General features: G+C 37.2%; 1 protein-coding gene across 1 annotated transcript; it reads right to left on the bottom strand.

Annotated features, from left to right (window-relative positions):
- Nucleotides 1-331: 331 nt before the first annotated feature.
- On the bottom strand, nucleotides 332-23,520 carry LOC135214891 (fatty acid amide hydrolase 1-like). Its single transcript, XM_064249335.1, is given in 14 exon segments — nucleotides 332-868; nucleotides 1,844-1,879; nucleotides 1,881-1,984; nucleotides 4,054-4,215; nucleotides 5,232-5,549; nucleotides 6,228-6,386; nucleotides 7,188-7,358; nucleotides 8,750-8,826; nucleotides 10,891-11,120; nucleotides 16,460-16,516; nucleotides 16,969-17,172; nucleotides 18,596-18,647; nucleotides 22,042-22,409; nucleotides 23,391-23,520. Coding segments are annotated over 12 exon segments (1,677 nt in total). The 5' UTR covers nucleotides 18,617-18,647; nucleotides 22,042-22,409; nucleotides 23,391-23,520; the 3' UTR covers nucleotides 332-730.
- Nucleotides 23,521-25,183: the final 1,663 nt, after the last annotated feature.

Genomic DNA, 25,183 nt, shown 5'->3' with positions numbered 1-25,183 from the left:
ATCTCGGAAAGACTGTTGAGGCACTACGTTTTGTTAATGCGGTATACGCACTAGGTATCAGTGCAAAACACCACATAACTGTATGTGTATATGTATGTACTATGTATGTATGTATGTTTTACACACACATATATATATTACATATATACATACATATATGGTATATGTGTGTGTGTGTGTCGTTGCTGTTATGTGTGCACATGAACATTCCACTGCACTGCTGTTCTGACGTTAGGCTAATATTTAGTCTCTCTCTTTACAAAATATTCTCCCCGTTGATCTATATAATCAGTACAAAGTATGTATATATATATATATATATATATCTATATATATATATATATATATATAACGACCAATTTGAAAAGCGAAAAAGCCACAATGCGAGTATATGGGTTCCCGAAGAATCTATTCTGAGGTCAAGAGTTCCTCAACTATAGGCAGATGACATTTAAAAACACAAAAGGACTTTATTATCATTTTTTTTTCTTGTGGATTCACATTGGACAAGTACAGTGAAGCTCATCATAGTAAGCACATCAAAAACACTTCTAGTGTCACCGAATGCTCCAGCTCGTTTCAGAGGTCTCTCCTTCGCCAGCGTAATTCCGCTCGTTATAGCCTGGCCAGAAGCAATAGCGAGCACACGAGCAATTAGCAAAATAATGATCTACACGAACGTAAAGACACTGATAGATATAGTTTTTTTTCAAGGTCATCACAGACGCGTTCACTTCGCTTCCTTCTCAGCATTGGCATCCTTCAGGGCGCGTTCAACTTCCATCATGCCCCGACAGACCATTTCCTCTTGCCACGGGAGACCCACAATTTGGACGCCGATGGGCATACCGACTCCCCCAGTAGTGGCCTGTCAGGGAGTTCAGACATTAATCACCTACAACTTAAAGCCTCATACCTGATTGTGCATCAGTGATTTAGAATTTAATATAGTGTCACCTAAACCTTCCATAACCTTCGAGCATTCTTTTGTTTTCTCGATCAACCATTGTAAAAAGAAAGGTTGTCATTATGACTAAAACAGGTAAGATTTTAAAATCATAGTCCGCCGAAGAAAAGCTCTATTCGTGAATGGCCTTGAAGAAGAATATTTATGACACAAAAATCATCAAGGAATATAATTTGTCCGGCCCGCATTGCAATGTGCATATTTTGTCATTCGTCTATCTCGGCTATTAAAAGATATATGAAACGTCGCAAAATACTTACAAAAAATGAAACATGTTGAAAAAATACTTTAATAGGTGTTAAAAAATGTTGCAAATTAAAAAGAAAACCATGGAACCTATTCCAAAATATTTAGGAAAATGAAAATGTTGCAAAATACCTAGAAACATATAAAACATGTTGCAAAATACTTAGAAACATGAAAATGTTTGCAAAATACCTAGAAACATAGGAAGCATTTTGCAAAATACTTAGAAACATATGAAACATGTTGCAAAATACCTAGAAACATATGAAACATGTTGCAAAATACTTAGAAACATAAGAAACATGTTGCAAAGTACTTAGAAACATATGAAATATGTTGAAAAATACTTAAAAACATATGAAACATGTTGCAAAATACTTAGAAACATGAAACATGTTGCAAAATACTTAGAAACACATAAAACATGTTGCAAAATACCTATAAACATATGAAACCTGTTGCAAAATACTTAGAAACATATGAAACATGTTGCAAAATACTTAGAAACATGTTCTAAAATACTTAGGATGTTCTTGAAAAATCAATTACTATATTACGATGAAATCTTAAAAAAGAAAAAAAAAATGTAGATGCGACTTTTAGTCAGAGAAACAACGAATAACGACTGACCTCTTTTACCAACTGGAACATCAGGTCATTGGTAGGGATAATGTTGCAGCTTGACCTGATCCTCTTCGTTCTCCCGTGTGACAGGTACCACGCCGGCGGGGAAGTCCAGCAAGTTGTACAGACAGGTTGTTATAAAAGCAGCTGCACGGTTGGAATAAAAAGGGGGAAATATGAACTACGTTTGTTTGTATGGTGTCTTTTGACGTTGCATGGAACCAGTGGTTATTCAGCAACGGGACCAACGGCTTTACGTGACTTCCGAACCACGTCGAGAGTGAACGTCTATCACCAGAAATACACATCTCTCACACCTCAATGGAATGCCCGAGAATCGAACTCGCCGCCACCGAGATGGCAGGCCAAGACCATACCGGTCACGCTACTGAGGCGCTATATGAACCACGTCAATCACAGCTATCGGCAAGATTAATTTAACCAAACATTATACTTAAAAATATTATGGTACGATTGTATAGTTCCCATTATAACGACTTGAAGCAAGAATGGAATAGAGTATATAATCTAGGCCAATTGCCAAGCGCTGGGACCTGTGAGGTCACTCAGCGCTGAAACTGAAATTGACAGTAAAAAGGTTTGAGAGGCGTAAAATTTTGAACTGGCATAATCTGCACACAAAACTCAATGAGTTTTATGAACGATTTTCTTACTTAATACTCTCTTGGCAATTGAATCGTAGTCGCTGTAAAGGAGAAAACCTAAACAATGAAAAGGTATAAAACACAAACATCACCAGCTACAATCTTACTATAATGGGCGTAATGTCTGTCCGTCCGTCTGTCATTCAATCACGGCAAAACGGCCGGTCCGATGGGCATGAAACTTTTCACGGTTATAGTGAGGACCCCTAAGATGGTTTATAATGGGTTTCCATCTTACCTCCATCACCCCACTCCGAAGGGGGTGGGGGTGAAAAGGGATTCCCTGAAACGGAGCTGGTTCTGCCCGTGAAACGAGGCTGGTTATGCCCTTAGACTTAGTTACTTTACGAATTTTCATACATAATTTCTGTATACATATGTTTGCTAGTTCTAATAATTGCCCGTTTCAAAAAGTGAAAACCTTAAAACGTTGGTCTGTACATTCACAACAAAGTATTAGGAGAGACTTGTTATGGAATTAAGAAAAGCAAAAGCATGGGAAGTCACGAATTTAAGAATACTAGAATAGAGAGCTTCTCCATTTCTTATAATAATGCCCAGATCATGTCTATACTTACATCGCCTATCTATAAGTCCATAAAAATATCAATGCATTGAAATGAAGTGCAACCCTAGTGATAATCAATGCTTGTCATTATGGACAGTGTTTTCCGTGATAGGTCTATGAGTATGCTGTTGTTTTTGAAATGTATTATGCATTATTTTAGCTGTCATCAATATATATATATATATATATATATATATATATATCTATATATATATATATATAAATATATATATACATATATCATATACATATATAGAATCTACTGGTCATTTTTACCAAATACATTTGTGAATGTAATAGCCACAATGCCCCTTAACTTCTCAAATTCTTTTTTTTTTTTTTTTTTTTTTTGATACACTTGTCAGTACAAGCCTCGAGATCCAGCTTCAATGAAATATGAAATAAAAACCATGATGTCCTGGCAGCGGAAATCTCGTCGTGATCATGGTATCGCAGGTTTGTTTCCCGCTACCAGACACCATGATTTCTTTCATATTTCTTTGAAGTTGGATCTCGAGGCTTTGTGGTGACAAGCGTATCCAAAAATGAGCAAAGAGTTTGAGCTGTTAAGAAGGCATTGCGGCTATTACATTTACACACACACACACACACACACACACACACACACACACACACACATATATATATATATATATATATATATATATATATATATATATATATATACACAGGGTGGGCCAAAAGTAGCCTCACAGTTACTTCATGAACTGTTTCTCATTCAAAGTACTCTTCAATGGAAAATGAATACTGTGCCATTAATACATGCTGCTTATTTTTATCCTTTTCATGTCACTCATTCTTAAATATGCCACTTATTCATGTCTGAAAAATTTTATGCGTTTAATAAATTATTTTTTATTCTGTTTTAACTGTGAGGCTACTTTTGGCCCACCCTGTATATCATATATACAAAACCAGTTACACTCAACTTCATCAACCCTTTTACCTTCGTGTTAACTTACCCATAATCTTAGCCGGGTATGACGGAGGAGGCGCCGGCATGGAAAATGCCGGACACAGAACGATGTCTAAATGTTGCGACTTCCAGGAATTTAGGACGTCGTTGATGTAGTCCTGTCTGTCTCCCAAGGCTCGCCATAGCTGATGTGATCTTGCTGTTCCACCTTTTCAAAAAAAAAAAAGTTATTATTATTAATAAAGGATTAGTTTATTCAGATCTCTGAGCCTAATAAATGCAAATAGTCGGAAAGACGAAGAAATCTTATAGGAATGGAACAGAATACTATTAGAGTTTAGGCCAAATGCCAAGCGCCGGGACCTATATGAGGTTATTCAGCACTGGGTATAATTTTCTTTGATCGGTATTCTATTCCATTATACAGTCACAAGTTTGAAATGGTACAAACTGGACAAAACTTCAGAGTTTTGCTGTAAAAACCTCCAGTCTAGGGGTTAATTTGTCATAATCATCTACCCCTTTAGATTCTCCATGTTTCGCCTTGCTTTCTGATTATACATCATTTTCCTTTCTTCATTACTAGTTATATACTACTATATAATCCCGCTCAGATTATATATATTTTTCAATTGGCATTCTATTCCATTCTACAGTCACAAGTTTGAAATGGTACTAACTGGACAAAATTTTAGAGTTTTGCTGTGAAAACCTCTACTCTAGGGGATTAATTTGTCTTAGATTCTTCACGTTTCGCCCTGCTCTCTGATCATAAATAATTTTCATTTCTTCATTACTATAGTAGATTCACATGAACCGTGCATTTGACGTCTAGGCCAGTCCCTTACGACGCTCCTGATTGGCTGTTAATAAGCCAATCACAGGGCTGGAAACTCTCAGTCTCTCGAGAGAGTTCACATAGGCAGGATGTATGTTCGACGTCTCCTGAGGCTGGAAACTTCGTCTCTCGAGAAAGTTCTTATAGACAGGATGTATGTTCCACCTCTCCTGAAAGACGTATACCTCAAGAGACGAGGAACATACATCCTGCCAATGTGAACTCTCGAGAGAGACTGAGCGTTTCCAGCCCTTTGAATGGCTTATCAACAGCCAATCAGGAACGTCGTAAGGGGCTGGCCTAGACGTCAAATGCACGGTTGACGTGAATCTATTGGAGTTATATCCTACAGCTGCGAGTTTGAAAAGACACCAAAAGATACTCACTAGACAGAAGTTCGGCGAGGAGGGGAGACTTCCTGTGAATCATGTGCTTCTTCACCGCCTTGACGAAGCGAGGAGCTGCCAGCAGCCTCAGGTTGTCCTCCATGGTGCTCTCCGTCTCCTCGTTCTCCCACATGGAGATGACGTTGCGGCCCTGATCTGCGCTGAAGCAGGACGTGATCAACTTCCACGCGTGGTCAACTGCCGGAGGGGTGAACGGCACCATGTTATGCCCCGCTGCTGCCAAAGCCTGCCGGGCTTCGAACACGGCTCGTCGGCAGCCGGGGGTTACTGGGAATAAGTTGTCGTCCTCGTACCAGCCTGTAGTGAGGGGAGCGAGGGCGAACAAAACACAAAACACCTCGTATAATCATTGCAATTCGAAACAAATGTATTTACACATATATACATATACTACACATACATATATTATATATATAATACATATAATGTATATACATATGTGTGTGTGTGGCTCTAATGAACACATGAGCAAGTTTTTCAAAGCAATACGTTTCTGACTCACATCGGTTCAATCCCGATGTGAGTAAGAAATTTATGTACATACATACATAAACACACACACACACACACACACACACACACACACACACACATATATATATATATATATATATATATATATATATATATATATATATTATACTAAGTGAACAGTTACTAACTGTGTATATTCACGTTTTTATCTCTTTCGTGAATTAATATCAAATGTATCAATTGTATGTAATCATATATATACACACATATAATATAGTATATAATATATATATATATATATATATATATATAATATATATATATATATATATATAGTATATATATATATATATATATAATATATATATATATATATATATATATCTAAACTGCTCTCTGAGTCCTCAAACACTCATGTCCACGAACATCCTAATCTTTACAATATCTGAGTTCATTAGTGCTACTCGAGTGCCTTCTGAGTACTCCACATCTCTCGCTTACCAATAGTGAGAGGACGAATGTCATTAAAGATGTGATGCCTCCAAGAAAGTGGTGGTAATTCAGGGTCAAGCTCCATCATGGGTCCTCCTTCCAGCACGGAGCGGAGGGCAGTCACCACGATGGAGACGTCGCTCCCTAAGAAGCCTGGAGCACTCTCAACTGTCAAGAAAAATTCCATTCACAATAAAATAGAATGTAGAATTTAGGCCAAAGACCAAGATCTGGTACCTATGAAATCATTCAGCGCTGAAACGGAAATTTACAGTAAAAAAGTTTGAAAGGTGCAACAGGAGGAAAACTCGCAGTATTAGGAGAAGGTGGAAAGATGGAAGAAAAAATGTGAATGGAGGTACAGTAAAAAGAATGAATGCGGGTTGCAGCTAAGGGCCGGAGGGATGCTGCAAAGAACCCTAAGTAATGCCCACATTGCACCGTATGAGGTGAACTGACGGCACTACCCACCTACGGGGAAAACATTCCATTCATAGTCTCTAATAAAATATTATGAGTATGAATTAAAGATACAAGTAACCAGTACTAGAAGAAGTTAGCTATTTACTTGAATAGCTGAATATGAGGTATACGCATAATAACATAGAGTTATCACTGCCACTTTCGTCTTCTAACTTCAGAATCAACGATTAACCTCAAACACAGAGCCATTGCTACTTTCATTCAGGGATTCTGACTCAGGAGAACACTCTGGTGTCGAAAACTATTACTACGTCAGCCGGTTAAAGGATACAATCGTGGAAATATGAATGAAAATAGAAATCTGGGAATGGTCGTGTCACTGTTTAGAGGCACTGATTGTGCGTTTACCATTGGGCATTAGACAACTAAGTTAAATTCCTGAGAGGATCTAGCTGAATGGAATTATAGCTACCATCAACTGAGCAAAACATATCAAGAGAAAAGAAGAAATTACTGAGTGGGAGTTCTTGTAATAGTCTCACTTACTTCCAACGATGCCCCTGACGCCTTTCCTAAGGCCCTTGGAACTGAGTCTTCCACTGGTGGGTTTGATGCCCACGACGCCGCAGAAGTGAGCTGGAATTCTGATGCTGCCTCCCGTATCCGATCCCAGCCCGAGCATCGACCCTCCCGCGCCTATGAGAGCTGCTTCGCCACCTTCATTGGATGACATTCACAAGTTTATAGTCATTAAAATGCTACCGTGGTAATACTGATCTCCTCATAATGTATGTCCCATTAAATTCTTTTACTGCTTTCGAATGCACACCGTATTTTTTGGAAGCTTGGATTGCCTGCCAATGGCCCCTATGGTTGGCTTGTTCCATATGAATAGGGTTCAGCTTTTGAATAATAATAATAATAATAATAATAATAATAATAATAATAATAATATGTTTTATTTAAGGTATTTGCTGCCTCAGCTGCGAGGCAGCAATTACCTTTAATAAATTATGTTTAAAAGAGGGTTTACTTCCTGCATGCAATAATAATAATAATAATAATAATAATAATAATAATAATAATAATAATAATAATAATAATAATAATAATAATAATAATAATAATACTTTATAAAAAATTACGAAGGGGAAAACCTGTATTAGTAGCCAAGGATATGTCCAGTCACAGATGCACTAGCGGATCCGGGGACGGGAGATTTCTAATCTTGATCTTTACTGTATCTTTTGTCTTCCCACTGCTCTCATCCCGAGTGGCATCTAAAAAACTACAAGTTCTTTGCAGTCCAACACCTAACGTTGCTAGAATTCGTTTTTGCCATTTAATACTATAGTAGATCCACATTGACCGTGGATTTGATGTCTAGGCCAGTCCCTTACGACGCTCCTCATTGGCTGTTGATAGGCCAATCACAGGGCTGGAAACTCTCAGCCTCTCTCTCGAGTTCACATAGGCAGGATCTATGTTCCACCTCTCCTGAAGGATACGGATTTCAAAAGTATCACTCAGGAGAGGTGGAACATACATCCTGCCTAAGTGAACTCTCGAGAGAGGCTGAGAGTTTCCAGCCCTGTGAATGGCTTATCAGCAGCCAATCAGGAGCGTCGAAAGAGACTGGCCTAGACATCAAATGCACGGTTGATGTGAATCTACTATAGTCATTGGTAATAAGAGATCACTGACTCTTGAACGTTCACAGGTAAAGAATTGTGTCAACATACATTCAATCAAAGAGCAGAATTATTACCCAAAATCATGGCTGATGATTTGTTTTTGTTTGTTTGTATGGTATTTTTACGTTGCATGGAACCAATGGTTATTCAACAACGGGACCAACGTTGAGCTTTACGTGACTTCCGAACCACGTCGAGAGTGAAATTCTGTCACCAGAAATGCACATCTCTTACACCTCAATGGAATGCCCGGGAACCGAACTCGCTGCCACCGAGGTGGCAGGCCAAGACCATACCGACCACGCCACTGAGGTGCTCGCATGGCTGATGATGATGAATTTGCCTTCGTTGGAAAGACATGTGACGTAAACGATCTTTAGTCCGGACCATAAGCAAGGAGCAATGGATACTTACCCGACGACCCGCCACACGTCCTCTGTGGATTAAAGGGGTTGACCGTCTCGCCCCACACGGGATTGCTGCACCGATAGCTGAAAATTTAATGCGGGTTACCCTTGTGGTTTCTCTGGCGTGAGTGTCGGTGCGAAGGCATATATCGAAATTCGCACTCACAAAGGTTTTCTCACTAATTGTCTCTGTCTGTCTGTCTGTCGATTTTATACAGATTGCCTCAGTTTGCTCCTAAGTGGGCGATGCTAAATTTTGCACCGCTTCAAAACTGATAGAAATAAATGAGGTCTCTATCTGAATATGCACTTACATTATGTATATATATAGTATATATATGTAAATATATATATATATATATATTATATATATATATATTGAGCTACAATGTCCTTTAGTATCTAATTCACTCTACCTCAGAATTAATATGTTTTCATATATGATAACTGAAGGGGAATTTTTAGTTGATAACAATTTCGTCGGCTTAATGCGTATATATGAATCACGATGATGTGATCAGACTCCCATTATATATATATATATATATATATATATATATATATATATATATATATATATATATATATAGTGATATATATATAATGTAAGTATATATACAAATAGAGGCCTCTTTTAATTCTATCAGTTTTGGAGCTAGGAACAAACTGAGGCATTTTGTATAAAATCGACAGACAGATAATTTGTAGAAAATTAATGGTAATTAAAATTCATTGCGCTTTAATTGCCCACATGCTAAAAGAGTTTTAAGGGTCTGAGTATTTTCTTTAATGCCTGATAATCTGAACACCCTTAAAGACACTGCACATGAAGTCATGTTATCCACTGACCATGGATGAAACCTGACTATACTGTTAAAGTTACTAGTTCAAGTTGCAAACACCAGCTTATTGCCAGTTTCAGCTCTATGCTGTGGTATTCATATACGCTTGGATTTCTCGGCTCTCTGATATCCCTATTTTAATATGTTTGAGATAGATACACTGAAGAATATCCTACATAAAAACCAAGCTAGCTTTTGAAGTTTCCTAACTCTAAATTACCCTGGAAGCATCGTGGGTAAAAACGGTCATTTAAAAGAATTAAATTAGTTTTAGAAAAATTTTATTTCGATTTTATTATTTGTAATCATATTTGTGAGAGATACACTGAAGACTGTCCTACATAAATACCAAGCTAGCTTTTGAAGTTTCCTAACTTTATATTACCCTGAGAGCATCATTGAAAAAATGGTCATTTCAGAGAATAAAATTAGTTTAATCTTGATGGAAAAAAATGGTTATTTCAGAGAATAAAATTAGTTTAATCTTCACGGGAAAAAATGGTCATTTCAGGGAATGAAATTAGTTTAATCTTCATAGAAAAGATTGGTCATTTCAGAGAATAAAAATTAGTTTAATCTTCATGGAAAAAAATGGTCATTTCAGAGAATAAAAATTAGTTTAATCTTCATGGAAAAAAATGGTCATTTCAGAGAATAAAATTAGTTTAATCTTGAAATAATGGCCATTTAGAAGGGTGGTTTGTTAATTGAAAAAGAAAAAGAAAATACAAAGCTAGTAATTTCTCCTTTACTCCAGAATAAACATTTGCCAAATTTCTAGACCATATCAACTGACTGACCTCTTCAGACTGCTTTTCTACTCGGGGGACACCAATGTCCCAACACTTCTACAGATCCCAGATCGTTGTAGATTTACTATATTCTGGAACGTGGGGACAAACTAAGATTTTTTTTTCCATCATACTGACCACAGAGTACAATAATACTTGACAAGCAACTTAAGAAACTGATGCATCTTTATATCGTAGTCTGTCCAATGACTTGAGTAGAGTTGAATATAGAATTTATGCCAAACGCCAAGCACTGGGACCTTTGAGGTCATTCAGCGCTGAAATGGAAATTGACAGTTAAAGGTTTGAAAGGTGTAACAGGAGGAAAACCTCAAAGCAGTTGCACTATGAATAAAGTGTTAGGAGAGGGTGGAAAGTAAGATGGAAGAAAGAGCATATGAAAGGAGGTACAGTAAAAAGTCAACGACAGTGGTTGCAGCTAGGGGACGATGGCACCCTGCAAAGAACCTTAAGTCATGCCTACAGTATACCGCATGATGTGTCCAATGACCTACCTCAGAAGAGTTTGGGGAATATTGGTCTTGCAGAAAGGGATGGCCCCCAGAGCCAACAGCGACTGGACAAGCGTCGAATGGCAGGGCGCAGACTGGTACAGGTATTTAGCCAGGCCATGGCTGGTATCGAGGCCTTGGACCTGGAAGTTGTCTTTGATACTTACTGGCAGCCCGTACAGGGGGAGAGACCCCGAATTTGGACCCTTCACCTCGAGCGCTGACGCCCACGTCTGTCAAAATCGGCGGAGATTTCGTGAGTGCCAGAATAATAATAATAATAATAATAATAATAATAATAATAATAATAATAATAATAATAATAATGATAAGTCCAAACGCGAATCTAGTTTTCTTGCATCAAAAGCATTACAGTACTAAAGATCACATGAGGGAATTCATATTTTTAAATCATTAATGAACTACAATACATATATATGGCACAAACCCTCTCAAAATTTTGGTTACTTTCTTATATGTATCTCTCAGTATTATATTCCAGTTTAGTAAAATGAATTTTTCTATATATATATATATATATATATATATATATATATTTTCATATTATATATATATATATACAAAATTATAAAATATACATATATATAATATACAAGTTGTGTATATATTCTTTTAAATATATGTCTCTGTAGTTTGTGTTTTCATGTATATAGTATACTTCGTATCTTATCATTAACAACGCAAGAGTTGCATCTATAACCTTTCAGTCCCAGCAGAGTGATTTGCAGAACTTAAGTGGAATGTTGACGCAAAGAACGATAATCAATAGCTGTTATTTAGACTTTGCAACGAGACTAATTTTCTGCCTTTTGACTATTAACTTATCTTAACACGTGATTTATTGGTTACATTTTCATGCAAAAATACGTCGGCGCTCAGAGTAATAATAATACACGTAATGTATGATTGTGAAAATAGCGATAAGAATTATATTAGCAGATGGGAGAAGGGGGCGGGGGGGGGGGGGGGCAGAAACCTGGTCAAACTTCACGGCAAGCACCTGCCACTTAGCCTCTGATAAAGTAACATCTGATGCGATGGCCAGCATTTGCAACTAAAGTCATTCCTGCCCCGACACTTCAAAGGTTTTCCCGTGAAATCTGTCGGTATCAGGGGGATGGAAACAAAGGCAGTAATCACGAAATTTTTCTATAAACTAAAACAAACTGGCTTTTATGCTGTAATGGACACAGGCTTTGGATGCAACTAAATCCACATGTAGGTCTATTACGCCCAGCTTTCAAACCATGTACATGTTTTGATGTAATAGTGAAAGTTTGTTTATCTGGTATTGTTGCACTGAAAGCAAAGGCGAATGGTTATCGCTGTGTGGCCGAAGGTATCATTTATCTAGGCGCTTTTGATTTCCAAACAGATAAATTTAATGAATACAATGTAAGCTTTTTTTTTTCTTGGATGAGACTAGTTTGTTTATAATAGACAGAATTCGGCCTGTAAGGAGAAGGGACTTGCAAAACCCTTAATTTTCTACATAGAAATGACACTACGTTAACCCTTTGGCAATATCATCGAAGGAAAATAATTTCGAATAATATTCATCCACATGGTTATAAATACTACTGTTGCATTAAAATTTAATAATAACTGTGTCAAAGAGAAAGTACAAAGTGTTCATGAAAAAAATGGTCAGATCATAAAATCACAGAAGAAATTAAAGGAAGATCTCAGGTCATCATGCACCATCTTTCTTGGAAAACAGATCAGACGTGTATTAAATTTCAGAGTCAAATCCCTAACGTTATATTTTGGAAGCAACATAAAAAAAAACAAAAACAAAAACAGAGCAATAGTGGAAAACGTAGCTGTCAAAGCTTTGCAGAGTCATGCGGTCAGAGATTTTGTGCTACAAACCTTATTTAATGTCTGCCAGTTCTAATAAAAACTCTTAAAAAAAGTAGCAGGCGCAACCTAATAATAAATATATTACATTCATTCCGATCATTCATATGTAATACTTAGATAAAGGAGTCAATCGTTTATAAATGCCTCTATTTTTTGTACTTTCGTCAATAGGCGAAACATTTTGGTGTATTTTTTGGCATGGCTTCAGTGAATATAAGAAAGTGAGGAATGCGCGATTTCCTATGTAAGAAAGAGTTGGCCGGTTCCAGAAAGTAGCAGGCCAAAATATGGCTATAATTTCATCCACTTTTGGGCTCAGATAATTTACAGGAGTGGGGAGGGTGGTCTGAAGCTTTAGTCTTTAAAGTTTACTATTCTCTTCAGAGAAAGCTAAATCTGCATGCTTTACTTGAACAGTGATTTATCTGATGTTTTGTACAAGAAAACAACACCGACTGTCATGAGTTTCAGTGTTTAATAAAAAATAAATAAATAAATAAAGAAATAAATAAATCAACGTTATTTTATTTTCGAACTTTAGGAGGGGATTTATAAATTTATGAAATTTAACAAAAACATATAAATCGCCTGCCTTTACGAAGTAAATGCCTTTGAAACAACAAATCAGTTTTATTATAATAAAGATAAGATTCGCGGTTATATATAGAAGTTCAAATTCGCAGTACAAACTGGATACATGTACTAAACCTGCTAAAAATAAATTCGTCTATTGCAATGTTCAGTTAGGATCGATGAAATATATTCTTATTAGACGAGACTACAGGTGTGTAGCTGTTACTTGATAGTTTCCCTTGAAATCCTTCTATGGGCTTGTTTTTTGTTTGTATGGTGTTTTTACGTTGCATGGAACTAGTGGTTTATTCAGCAACGGGACCAACGGCTTTACGTGACTTCCGAATCACGTCGAGAGTGAACTTCTCTCACTCCTTCTATGGGTGTCATATGTATTCTCGTTGTGGTATCCACATTTCTTACGAAGTCGCCGAGCCTTGAGGTGACTGGGACTCCATCTTTGTGGACATAACCAATTCAACCCCTGATGGGATCCAGGATTAATTCTGGATGGGACCTAAAGCCAATCTTTCCAGCTAACTGCACAAGGACTGACTGTCCCCTTAATAATTTTTTCTGTTTTTAGAATAAACTTTGAATGTGAAACGGCATTGAATTGGAATATTCTCTTAACGTTCTTTCATGTCTAAACATTATGAACAGTCGCAAAACATTATCCTTGCTGGTTACCGCCACTAAAATCCCAGTTCAGGCAACCTAGGCCTAAGTTATGGGCTGCTCGAAGACCAATAGACTGCGCTGGAACAAAGCAGTTTGCTCTTCTAACTGTTCCAACAACAGCAGCAAGTCCCGAAAATAAAAGGACGCAAAGAGTAATGTTTTTAGGCTACCAAAGTACTCCTTCCTACAAACTTGCCCTTCTAACTGACCAGCATCACTGTAACGGAATGCTACTATAGACTGCTGTATTTTTATAATCGTTCATTTCTATATAGCTCATAAAATCGTCAACAGATGGCAGCAGCAGCAACTGAGGAGCAATTATGTCGGCTGCGTAGGGGGGCATGGGAATCTATTTTTAACGTGGAGAAAAAACGCCTGCTGAAACTCGTCGAATTGCACGGGGATCTGTTTCGAAAGCAACACTTAATTCCATTTAGCAAGATTTTCCTGTGTTCTTACAAAATAACCTAACAATATAAATCCACGTACCCGCCGTCCTTTGCATTTCTAGGTCAGATAGTATTTTGTTTTTGTCATATTAGGATTAACCGAAGGTGTGTTTGTTTGTTTGTATGGTGTTTTTACTTTGCATGGAACCAGTGGTTATTCAGCAACTGGACCAACGGCTTTACGTGACTTCCGAACCACGTCAAGAGTGAACTTCTATCACCAGAAATTCACATCTCTCACTCCTTAATGGAATGGCCGAGAATCGAACCCGCGACCACCGAGGTGAGAAGCAAACACCTAACCAACCACGCCACTGAGGCGCTCGAAAGAGAGTGTTAATATAAGCTGTACATGGAAATCAAATCACGTATATATGCTTGTCAAATGTAATGGCCTGATTACGACCCTGCCTGCCAATTTCATACTTAATATTAGACACTAATATTAGGCTTACGTTATTAGACCAATCAAAGATGCTCCTATTCATAAACAGATTTAGCAGTTAGTCTACGAAAAAATTTCTTGCGCTTGCATGCAATAAAGAATTGAAATAATCAAATTTTAATTTAGAAGCAATGTGAATATCAACTAACTACAAACATTCAATAAAGTACGTGACTCATACACGAAAAGTGAAAATGTCCAATATTTATGACAGTCAAGAACAGCGACAAGCAACCTCCGCCATGCACTTCCAGCCACTCATAACATTTTAAGTATTAAAATTAGTCTGTTCATGCAAGTGATGATGCTGACGGTCTTATCTTCATGCATGGCATCCCACCATCACCTTAACCTTACTGCTTTAATGAGAAGATTAAAGGGAATAAAATGCATTGCAACAAGACTTACGGACTCCAATGAGGGCACTGCATGAAAGGTTTGCGACGTTTCAAATGAAGCTGAAATCTTGCATTATTCTTTCAATATTAAACGTCTACAAGTTTTAAAACAGTTCTTACTATAGCAAAGTAACCTCGGTTGAAGAGAGTGCTTCTGGATTATTATAGTAGATACACATCATAACCGTGCATTTGACGTCTAGGCCAGTCCCTTACGACGCTCCTGATTGGCTGTTGATAAGCCAATCACAGGGCTGGAAACTCTCGGTCTTTCGAGAGAGTCCACATAGGCAGGATGTATGTTCCACCTCTCCTGAAAGACGTATCCCTCAGGAGACGTGGAACATGCATCCTGCCTATGTGAACTCTCGAGTGAGTCTGAGTTTCCAGCGATGCCATTGGCTTATCAACAGCCAATCAGGAGCGTCGTAAGGGACGGGCTTAGACGTCGAATGCACGGTTGATGTGAATCTACTTGAGTCAGTATTTCTACTTTCATTCAACTCATTTTCTTCCTTAAAGAAAGCAGTACTGATTTGTCATACAGCAGTATAGGGAACTCATTACTTCCATAACGTTTTCAGATGACAGACAGGAGAACGCTCTCAACAACAAAAAATATAAAATTGGATTTTGAAGACATATTGTCAAGGGGGGAAAAGAACATTCTGTCATTAGTCTGGAGAAGTAGTTGAGATAAAAAATCAACCAGAAGCTTCCTAATTCACTTTTGTTTTGTGACCCACGTCATTGCTACTGATAAAGAGAAGCTACAGCCTACGAAAAAGATAACTGTCAGGAACTGCCTGATGAGTCTCCTCTACAATAATTTCGTATCTTAAACTACAGATGGTGTGGCTTTGCTGTGCAGGAAATCACATATGATATACATTACAGCTTTCAGTATTACAAGCAGTGAGACACTGATGCTATTAGCAGATGCAGTGTCAGGGGCTTTTAACCATATCAGCAATGAGAGAGAGAGAGAGAGAGAGAGAGAGAGAGAGAGAGAGGAGAGAGAAATTCTTGTGGAACAGTACTAGCCAATGAAAGAATATTACTAAAACGGGTAAAAGACTCTTATATATAATATATTTTTTAATAAGACGAACAAGAACGAGAAGAGATTCCATATTTACCTCTGCCTGCGGTATGAATTCTGTGACACAGTTAATTCGGTACGTTACGACGATGGCCTGAAATTCAAACAAACTTCGTAAAAAAAAAAAAAAACCATGTTAAAGAAAAAAATATCTGATGAGTGATTGCTTTTGTCACTGGAATGAAGGGAACATAACAGGATATATAGAATTTATGCCAATGGACAAGCGCTGGGGACCCTTAAGGTCATTCAACGCTGAAATGGAAATTGACAGTAATAAAGTTTGAAAGGTGTAACAGGAGGAAAACCTCGCACTTACACTATGAGACAATTGTAAGGACTGGGTGGAGAATCACATGGAAGATAGGGAATATGAACGGAGGTACAGGAAAAAGAATGAAAGGGAGTTGCAGCTAGGGGCCGAAGGGACGCTGCACAGAAGCTCAAGTATAATGCCTACAGTGCACCGCATGAGGAACACTGACGACACTAGCTCCAACGGGATCACGGGAATGAAGGGAAAAATTAGAAGCTTATATTTATTACCTTTGCTTGGAAGGCGCGTAGGACAGCAGACGGCATCAGCTGTCCTGCCTTGAGCTGCTGAAGAAGGACGTCGGGAGAAAGGGCCAAGATGGCCAGCCTCTCCTCCGTCAGGAGCTCCCCGCCCTCGCTCAGGGCGCCCTCGAGTCTGTTCAGGGTGGCTTTCACTTCGCTCTGTTTTCTCTGCGTGGCTTCTTGGAGCTTTTCCTGCATTGATAAGGAAATTCAATCATTTAGAAAGTCACCGATAAGGGAATCTAATCATTTAAAAAGTCACTTACAAGGAAATTCAATAATCTAAAGTCAATCATAAGGAAATTTAATAATGAAATAATAAAAAATCAGTACTAATAAGAAATTTTAAAAATCACTAATAAAGAAATATAAGAAGTGAATTCCACAAATCACTAATAAGGAAATTTTTAAAAATCACTAATAAAGAAATATAAGAAGGAAATTCCACAAATCACTAATAAGGAAATTTAAAAAAATCACTGATTAGGAAATTTGAGGATATTTAAAAAATCACTGACAAGGAAATTTGATAAGGGAATTTTTAAAAATCAATAAGGAAATTTAAAAATCACTAAGGAAATTTAAGAAGGAAATTTCAAAAATCACTAAGGAAATTTAAGGACATTTAAAAAAAATCACTAATAAGGAAATTTTAAAAACCACTATAAACATTCTACGAGCTCTGAAATAACTGCTTAACAAAGGTGGAAGAGTAATTTAGCCTTAGAAATTCTTTGCATTATAAAAATTAAGAACCTAAAGAAACTATAAAGAAAAAAATACTTTCTAAATCGGGTAGCATGCAGAGTAGGGAGACAAAGGTTGGTGTTGGTCATTTTAATTCTTAGCTGAAACTAACGTAGAATAAGTTACTCGACCTTTTTCTAAACCAACCAGTGCTCGATGTTCAGTGTTACGAGTGGGTTCCAGGGAAGGCAAAGCCAGAAGGCCCCAGCCCCAGGCCAAATCAGGGCAGGGTGCCCTAAGCTAGGTTAGCAAGGTCAGTTCTGCTTATTTTTGAGGAATGGAGTGGAATATAGAATTTAGGCCAAAATTCTGCGCTGAAAGAGAAATGTGAGAGTAGAAAGGTTTGAAAGGAGTAACGAGACAGCTTAGCAGTTGTACTGTTAAACAGTTGTTGGGAGAGGGTGGGGAGGTACAGTAAAAGGAATGAAAGGGGTTGCATCTTGGGGCCGAAGGAGCGCTGCAAAGATCTTTACCTGAAGTAATGCCTACAGTGCACGGCGTGAAGTTCACCAACGGAAAAATGTTATGAAATGAATGCAAGTTACTTTCTCGGAGAAAACACTTCATATATACACTAAGAAGACTATGTATAGCGCTGATAACACCCGTGTGCATAGGCATAAGACTGCTGAGGACAAAATGCCTGTTTCAGTTGTTTCACTTATGGTGCTTGCAAAGAAGTACGCCAGTTTTTGCCTTGACTATTTTCAGATGAAAAAGATACGCAGAGAAATGTGAAAGAATGATGTTTAGCATCTCTGAGCAACTACACATGAAGACGATAGAAACAGAGTATAAAACCTTAAACAAATAACAGAATAACTACACATAACACCCCACCTACAATTACGGAAAACGAAAGGCTTACTTTGGTTGCTGAGAAGGACATCCTGAAGAAGTATCTTGGACTGGTCGGTAATCTGGAAAGAAGACATTGATTCTGAACAGTAATTTTTATAGTTGAATAAAATTCATCTTTCAATCAGACATCATAGGTACTACTAAACCTCTTTCGGCTTTATTTACACTTTTCCCCTTTTCTCCTTCTTTTATTTCATTTTTAGCATGTCGATTTAAAATTATTTGGTTTTCCCTAAGATATGTTTGGCTGCAAATAATTCCATAGATCTGTTATTATTCAAAGGCAATTTTTACGGCACATCATATACCGCTATAATGAACGATATTTTTAATAACCACACACACACACACACACACATATATATATATATATATATATATATATATATCTATATATATATATATATACATATATTATATATAAATATATATATATATATATATATATATATATATATATATATATAAGAATTGGCCGAGTCCGGTAACATCACTGAAGTCCTGATTTCTCCTCTGTGCGCTGGTTCGAATCCACGAGAGGACAAAATTATCACTAACTAAAAAAATTCCCCTTCGGTTAACATATATGAAAATATCTTAATTCCGAGGTAGAGCGAATTGAATAGCAAAGGACATTTGTATAGCTTAATGCATGTATATGAATCACATATAAAATTTATGTTATTTTATTTAGACAAGTGGTATGACTGTATCACTTTGTGACGTCATCAAAAAGTGTTTCTTCCGAGGCTGACTGAGTAACCTTTCAGGGGTCAGGTCATGAACGTTACCTTGACAGTCTTGCAAAATCTAGCAGAATAAAACTTGGAGTCTGAAACCCCCGCCCTGGGTAAATAATATAACGCCACCAGGTCACGGTGGTAGAAGGTGAACTTGCAGAACAGAACGGAATATATAATTAAGGCCAAAGGCCAGGCGCTGGGACGTATGAGGGCATTCAGCGTTGAAATGGAAACTGAGAGTAGAAGGGTTAGTAAGGTGAAAATGGAGGAAAACCTCGCACTATGAAACAATCGTTAGGAGAGGGTGGAAAGTAAGATGGAAGAATATGAACGGAGGTACGATAAAAGGAAAGAAATGGATTGCACCCAGGTGCCGAATGGACGCTGCAAAGCACCTTTGGGTAATGCCTACAGTGCACCGCGTATGATGAGCACTAATGGCACTAACCAACCACCTCCCCTTATGGAGCATGTCACTCTGCACCCCAGATGTGACAAAATTATATCCAGACGAAGATTTTAAGCTCCATCTGCACTTCAGATATAACAAAATTATATCCATACTAAGTTTTTAAGCACCATCTGCACCTCAGATATAACAAAATTATACCCTGTGTAAGTTTTTAAATTCAGTGGATATAACGTGAGAAGAAGGAACAAACGTCAAGGACAGAATCCACACGATTTTCTGATGGCCACTCTTCTTCTTCCTCTCTCCTTTTCTTCTCCGAGTCAACAATCGGTCGTCAATAGGAATGGGTGGGCGTAAGTGTACGCCCTTTGTTTCCTTTCCCAGAAGTGGTACTAGGTCCAGCGAGGGTTGGGACAAAAAAATCCGCTACGGTTTTCTGAAAAGTCTCTTCTCTCCCCAATATATATATATATATATATATATATATATATATATATATATATATATATATATATATATATATATATATATATGTACACACACACACACACACACACACACACATATATATATATATATATATATGTGTGTGTGTGTGTATACAATATAAATTTTGTGACGTTAGGTACAGTGCACACGCACAAACATATGTATTTATACAGAATGCATGCATAGTTGTAAATATATATCATATATTCTATATATATATATATTTATATATATATATTATATATATATAATATTATATAATCAAATGTCTTGGCTTACCAATAATTCTAAGTGCCTTATATATATATATATATATATATATATATATATATATATATATATATATATATATATATATATATATATATATGAACTGTTCTGAAAGGAACATGCGATTTGGCGACCATTTAAATGCTGCTGTCACAGGTTAGAAAAGATTTGAAAGATTTAACACTAATGTAGGACTGGAGTTGGAACTGGAAAATAGAATTAGGGCTAAGGCCATCCCCTGGGACCTGTTAGGTCATTCAGTGCTGAAAAGGAAATTTACAGTAAGGTTTGACAGGTGGAACAGGAGGAAAACCTCAAAGCAGTTGCACTATGGAACCATTGTTAGAGATGTTGGAAAGTTAGATAGAATCAAGAGAATATGAACGGAGGTACAGTAAAAGGAATGAAAGGAGTTGAAGCTTGGTTCCATGGAATGGACGCTGCAAAGAACCTTGAGTAATGCCTACAGTACACCACGTGACGTAAGGTGGACTAATGGCACTATCCACCTACGGGGAACACTAAAGTAGGTTGCAATTTCCGAAGAAATGGGATTGAGGGAGTTAGATCCAATCCATCAAATAGTCTCACAGAATTAGCTAATGACGCAAACTGTTAACCAATCAGAAACCCAAATTTCACTAAACGTTGTCTTCTTGTATCGACGTCAGTCAAATACTCCTGAACGAGTTTTCGTGTTAAAAATTAAAAATAAAACGTCACAGGTGGTTCCCGTAACCGCAGTGATTATGTTGAATGTTATTTTTGTTCAATAAAACGTTCTTCTGATTGTATATATATATATATATATATATATATATATATATATATATATATATATATATATATATATATATATATATATATATATATATATATATATATATATATATATGTGTGTGTGTGTGTGTGTGTGTGTGTGTGTGTGTGTGTGTGTGTGTGTGTGTGTGTGTGTGTGTGTGTAGATAAAAACTTTAAAAAACATTACATGGAAAAGCACGTACACATCGGAATTCGCACCAATCTACACGACGCTACAACGCACGTCCAGTAGTAATTTGAGACGAACAAAGCCTACAACCAGGAGATGATGACCCCTGAGTCTCCTAATGAATCGATTTATCGAGCAAAAATTATGTAGCGTCATCACAGACTCGGTGAACCCTCGAGGATATTATGTGAAAATATCCTTTTATTTTTCTTATTTTTAATCGATAGATTTCCTTGCAAATTTTGTCTATTGGTGGAATTAATTAAAAATAAATATTTCTTTGTTACAAACACTAAAGTCACGAATCACTTCTACTGCTGTTGTTAAATGTGCAGAGTTTGTTTGGCATATCTCCGTGACATCATCTTTTAATTTATTAAATGATTCTTGGAGACGCGGCGATCGATAGAGGCATACACGGGGCGCCACAGGTAGATCACACACACTCACACGTTCTTTTCATATTGATTACTCGGTATTTTATTACAAAGTTCGTGTTTTCCCCCTATTCTCAATGCTTTACGGCTACACTTTCACCCCACTCTTACCTTCAAATCAATTAGGATCCAGATTTTGTACTTATGTCGTCACCTCAGAGGACGCATTCATCCGAATTATGTAATCAGAATAATCTATCCTGGTGACGGACTTGTAGAATCGCCTCAGCATCCAGTTGACGACGGACTGATAATTTGCACCTCACTTCACTTGCATAGTCTCTGCTTTGTGGAGATGGCGACGTAGTTCCTTCAGATACACCGTCTTTTCTTGCAGTCGTGCATCCTGGATAAGAGATATCCTGCTTCATCTACCGAGCTCCCAACTCCAGTGATGTTGTGTTTGTACTCCGGATGTTTCCATAGTAACCGTGGAAATAATTTATGAAATTTCTCGTTTTCTATGTGTAATCCTCTCTCTGTAGAAAATGGGTATAGTTAGATTGTAGGAACTATAAGAAAATAAAGGTGGCTTTCCAGGCAGAACCATTTAATATACTTATATAATTAAGCCACAATTTACAAACATTCTTAAAACCAGAAATAATCTGAAGTAATTTTTAATGGCTGGCATACAAAAGCCTACATGATTTTGCGTGTATAGAATCGATCCCATCACAATTCCGTTCATATATTGTCAAGAAACGTTTTTACCACAATGTTATCTAAACCTGATAAATATTTTATCTAATGCTCCATTCTTCAAACTCCTTCCGCTAGGCTGACCCTTTTTAAGTTTCTAATCGATCCTAAGAGACAGTAAACAATCTGTTGCGTAAATAACTACGCAGAACATGTTCGAACCGAGCCTTGCCAAAGTCTACAGAGGGATGCGTAGATTCAGAAGAGATTTCTTCGGCGAGTGAAAGACCGATGTCTTGCACCACGGTTTGTAACTTGTAACGTCACACCAGAAGTGCCCTATTCACTAAGTCATATCTGACTTCGGTTTCGATATTTTCTACCTTTCAACCATAATTATTGTTACATTCACAAAATGTTTTCTTGATTCTATAGCCATGAAATTATCCGGGTCCTGCTACCTGAGGATCATCAGTATTTCACAAACAATAACATTTAACGCACCTCTTTATATACGCCATAAAGATCAATGAATATGATCTTTTCTGTTACGATGGTTTACACAGCATCAACTGCTTAATAAGTAATAATAACAGCAATGATAATAATCATTGTCATCCCATTCATCTTCAAAATCGATGAAGAATAAATATTAAAAGAAGGAGTATAATACTACGTACTACCATTTCCATGAATGGGCATCTTTTTACATTCGTAGGCTACCGATCACTTCGGGCAATTGGGACTATATATACATATAACTTCTAGTCTTGGCTTAGGCTAGTGCAAGTATATCATATAAAAAATAATAAACTTACCCTTTGCTGTAACTTGCCGCTGAAGTCGATGACCGTCGAACTTTATGTTGAGGTTAAGGTTGAGGAATGGAAACTTGAATACTCTCTAGTGTTCCACATTAACTTACATTCCACTGGATACTTTGGGTTCCTTCCTTAAAAAAAAAAAAAAAAAGGCACAGGATATTGGAACGGCAGTGAACTGCGCATGCGTCAATTTCAGACTTCGTGCATTACAAATAACATAGATTCTGTCAGTGGTGCCGTATTGCGGTAGCTATTGACTTGCTGTAGGTACGGCAGTTTGCTAATCATGCAGCTGTTGCCGTATACTGTGGCCTTGACTGTTGCTAAGAGCTATAGGTACGGCACTAGAGGGTCAGCGACAGAAGTAATAATAGTCGAACTGAATTGATTCGCTGAACGTGTTCAATTCAAAATGTCAAAGTGAAGCACCACACTGTCATCACCAAAACATTTTGACAGTAAATGAAAATATAAAAAATCACAATAATATTTAAACACTTAGATTTTGACTATATACATGAAAAATAAAACTAAACTAGTCTATCTGTGTACTTCATATTTTCTTTGAATTTCCTCTGATCCGTGTAATAATACATCAGTTTTCCCCGAAAAACAGATGTTTTCAGCTTTCAACGAGCTGAAAAAAGCAATAGACGTCTACGCAGAGTCAAACTTCCAGAAATTTTAAAGTATCCGTAGGTCACGGATCGTGCTCTACTGTATTCATGGTAGTAAGGAAAACTACCAAGTCGATCCTGTGGTAAACGGCCTAATCAATCGTAAGTAACAATTCAAATCAGGTCTATATTAACAGTATGTTTCCCATATTGGACGCACTAAGCTCTTTTCAGGGCCGATTCGATCGTTCGTGACCTACGGAAGTACAATTTCTGGAAGTTTGACTCTTCGTAGACGTCTATTGCCTTTTTCAGCTTGTTGAAACCTGAAAAATCTGTTTTTCAGCGAAAACTGATGTATTATTACACGGTTCACGTTGCTAAGTAGTCATTTTCTTGCTGTCACTGATATGCCTGAGGTGAGGGCCCAGTGCTGCCACACTCTCGGATTGGAATTATCGTTCTGGCTCCTCAAAATTATGGGTTTTCAGTAAAAAATATCGTACAAAATTGTAGATTTTATCGTAATTATTATCTCACACTGTTTCTGATATTTAACACATTTTTATAATTTGACAAAATAATGAATTTATGTATGATTTCTTTGTAGTCATTAATATCTTGCAATTTACATATATAATTAAGAAAAAATACAAATGAAACATTTCTCTCTACAAAAACGAAAAAAAATGGAATTGTGAATAATTAGTTAATGTTATCAACAATTGTTATGGACAAATTATTACTATATTGTATTAACACTGTGGTAAAAAAGGATACAGCTTAGAACGTCACTTCTTTCCATAATGTAAACTAAACTGATAACGAATGAACACGAAGATATGTGAGTTGATACGCCCACCCATACATATCTTTAAGCACCCCAAAACATCGAAAATCAAAATAGCATCACTGAGTAGTAATTTAAAATAAATATATATAATTAAACATGACTGGTACTGATACCTATCCCATAATAACGGAATTAATAACAATAATAATTGTAAAGTATATCTTTAAGAATCTTCTTCCTAATCAAATTCATGTTCTCTGACGTTCGCCTGCCCGCCCGTCCCGGGACCCGCGGCGGACGCCTACCCGCCCGTGCCGGGACCCACGGCGGACGCCTGCCCACCCGTCCCGGGACCCGCGGCAGACGCCTGCCCGCCC

This window comes from Macrobrachium nipponense, chromosome 46 (assembly GCF_015104395.2).
Source record: "Macrobrachium nipponense isolate FS-2020 chromosome 46, ASM1510439v2, whole genome shotgun sequence".
Taxonomy (NCBI): Eukaryota; Metazoa; Arthropoda; class Malacostraca; order Decapoda; family Palaemonidae; genus Macrobrachium; species Macrobrachium nipponense.
This window is presented reverse-complemented; position numbering and strand designations above follow the sequence as displayed.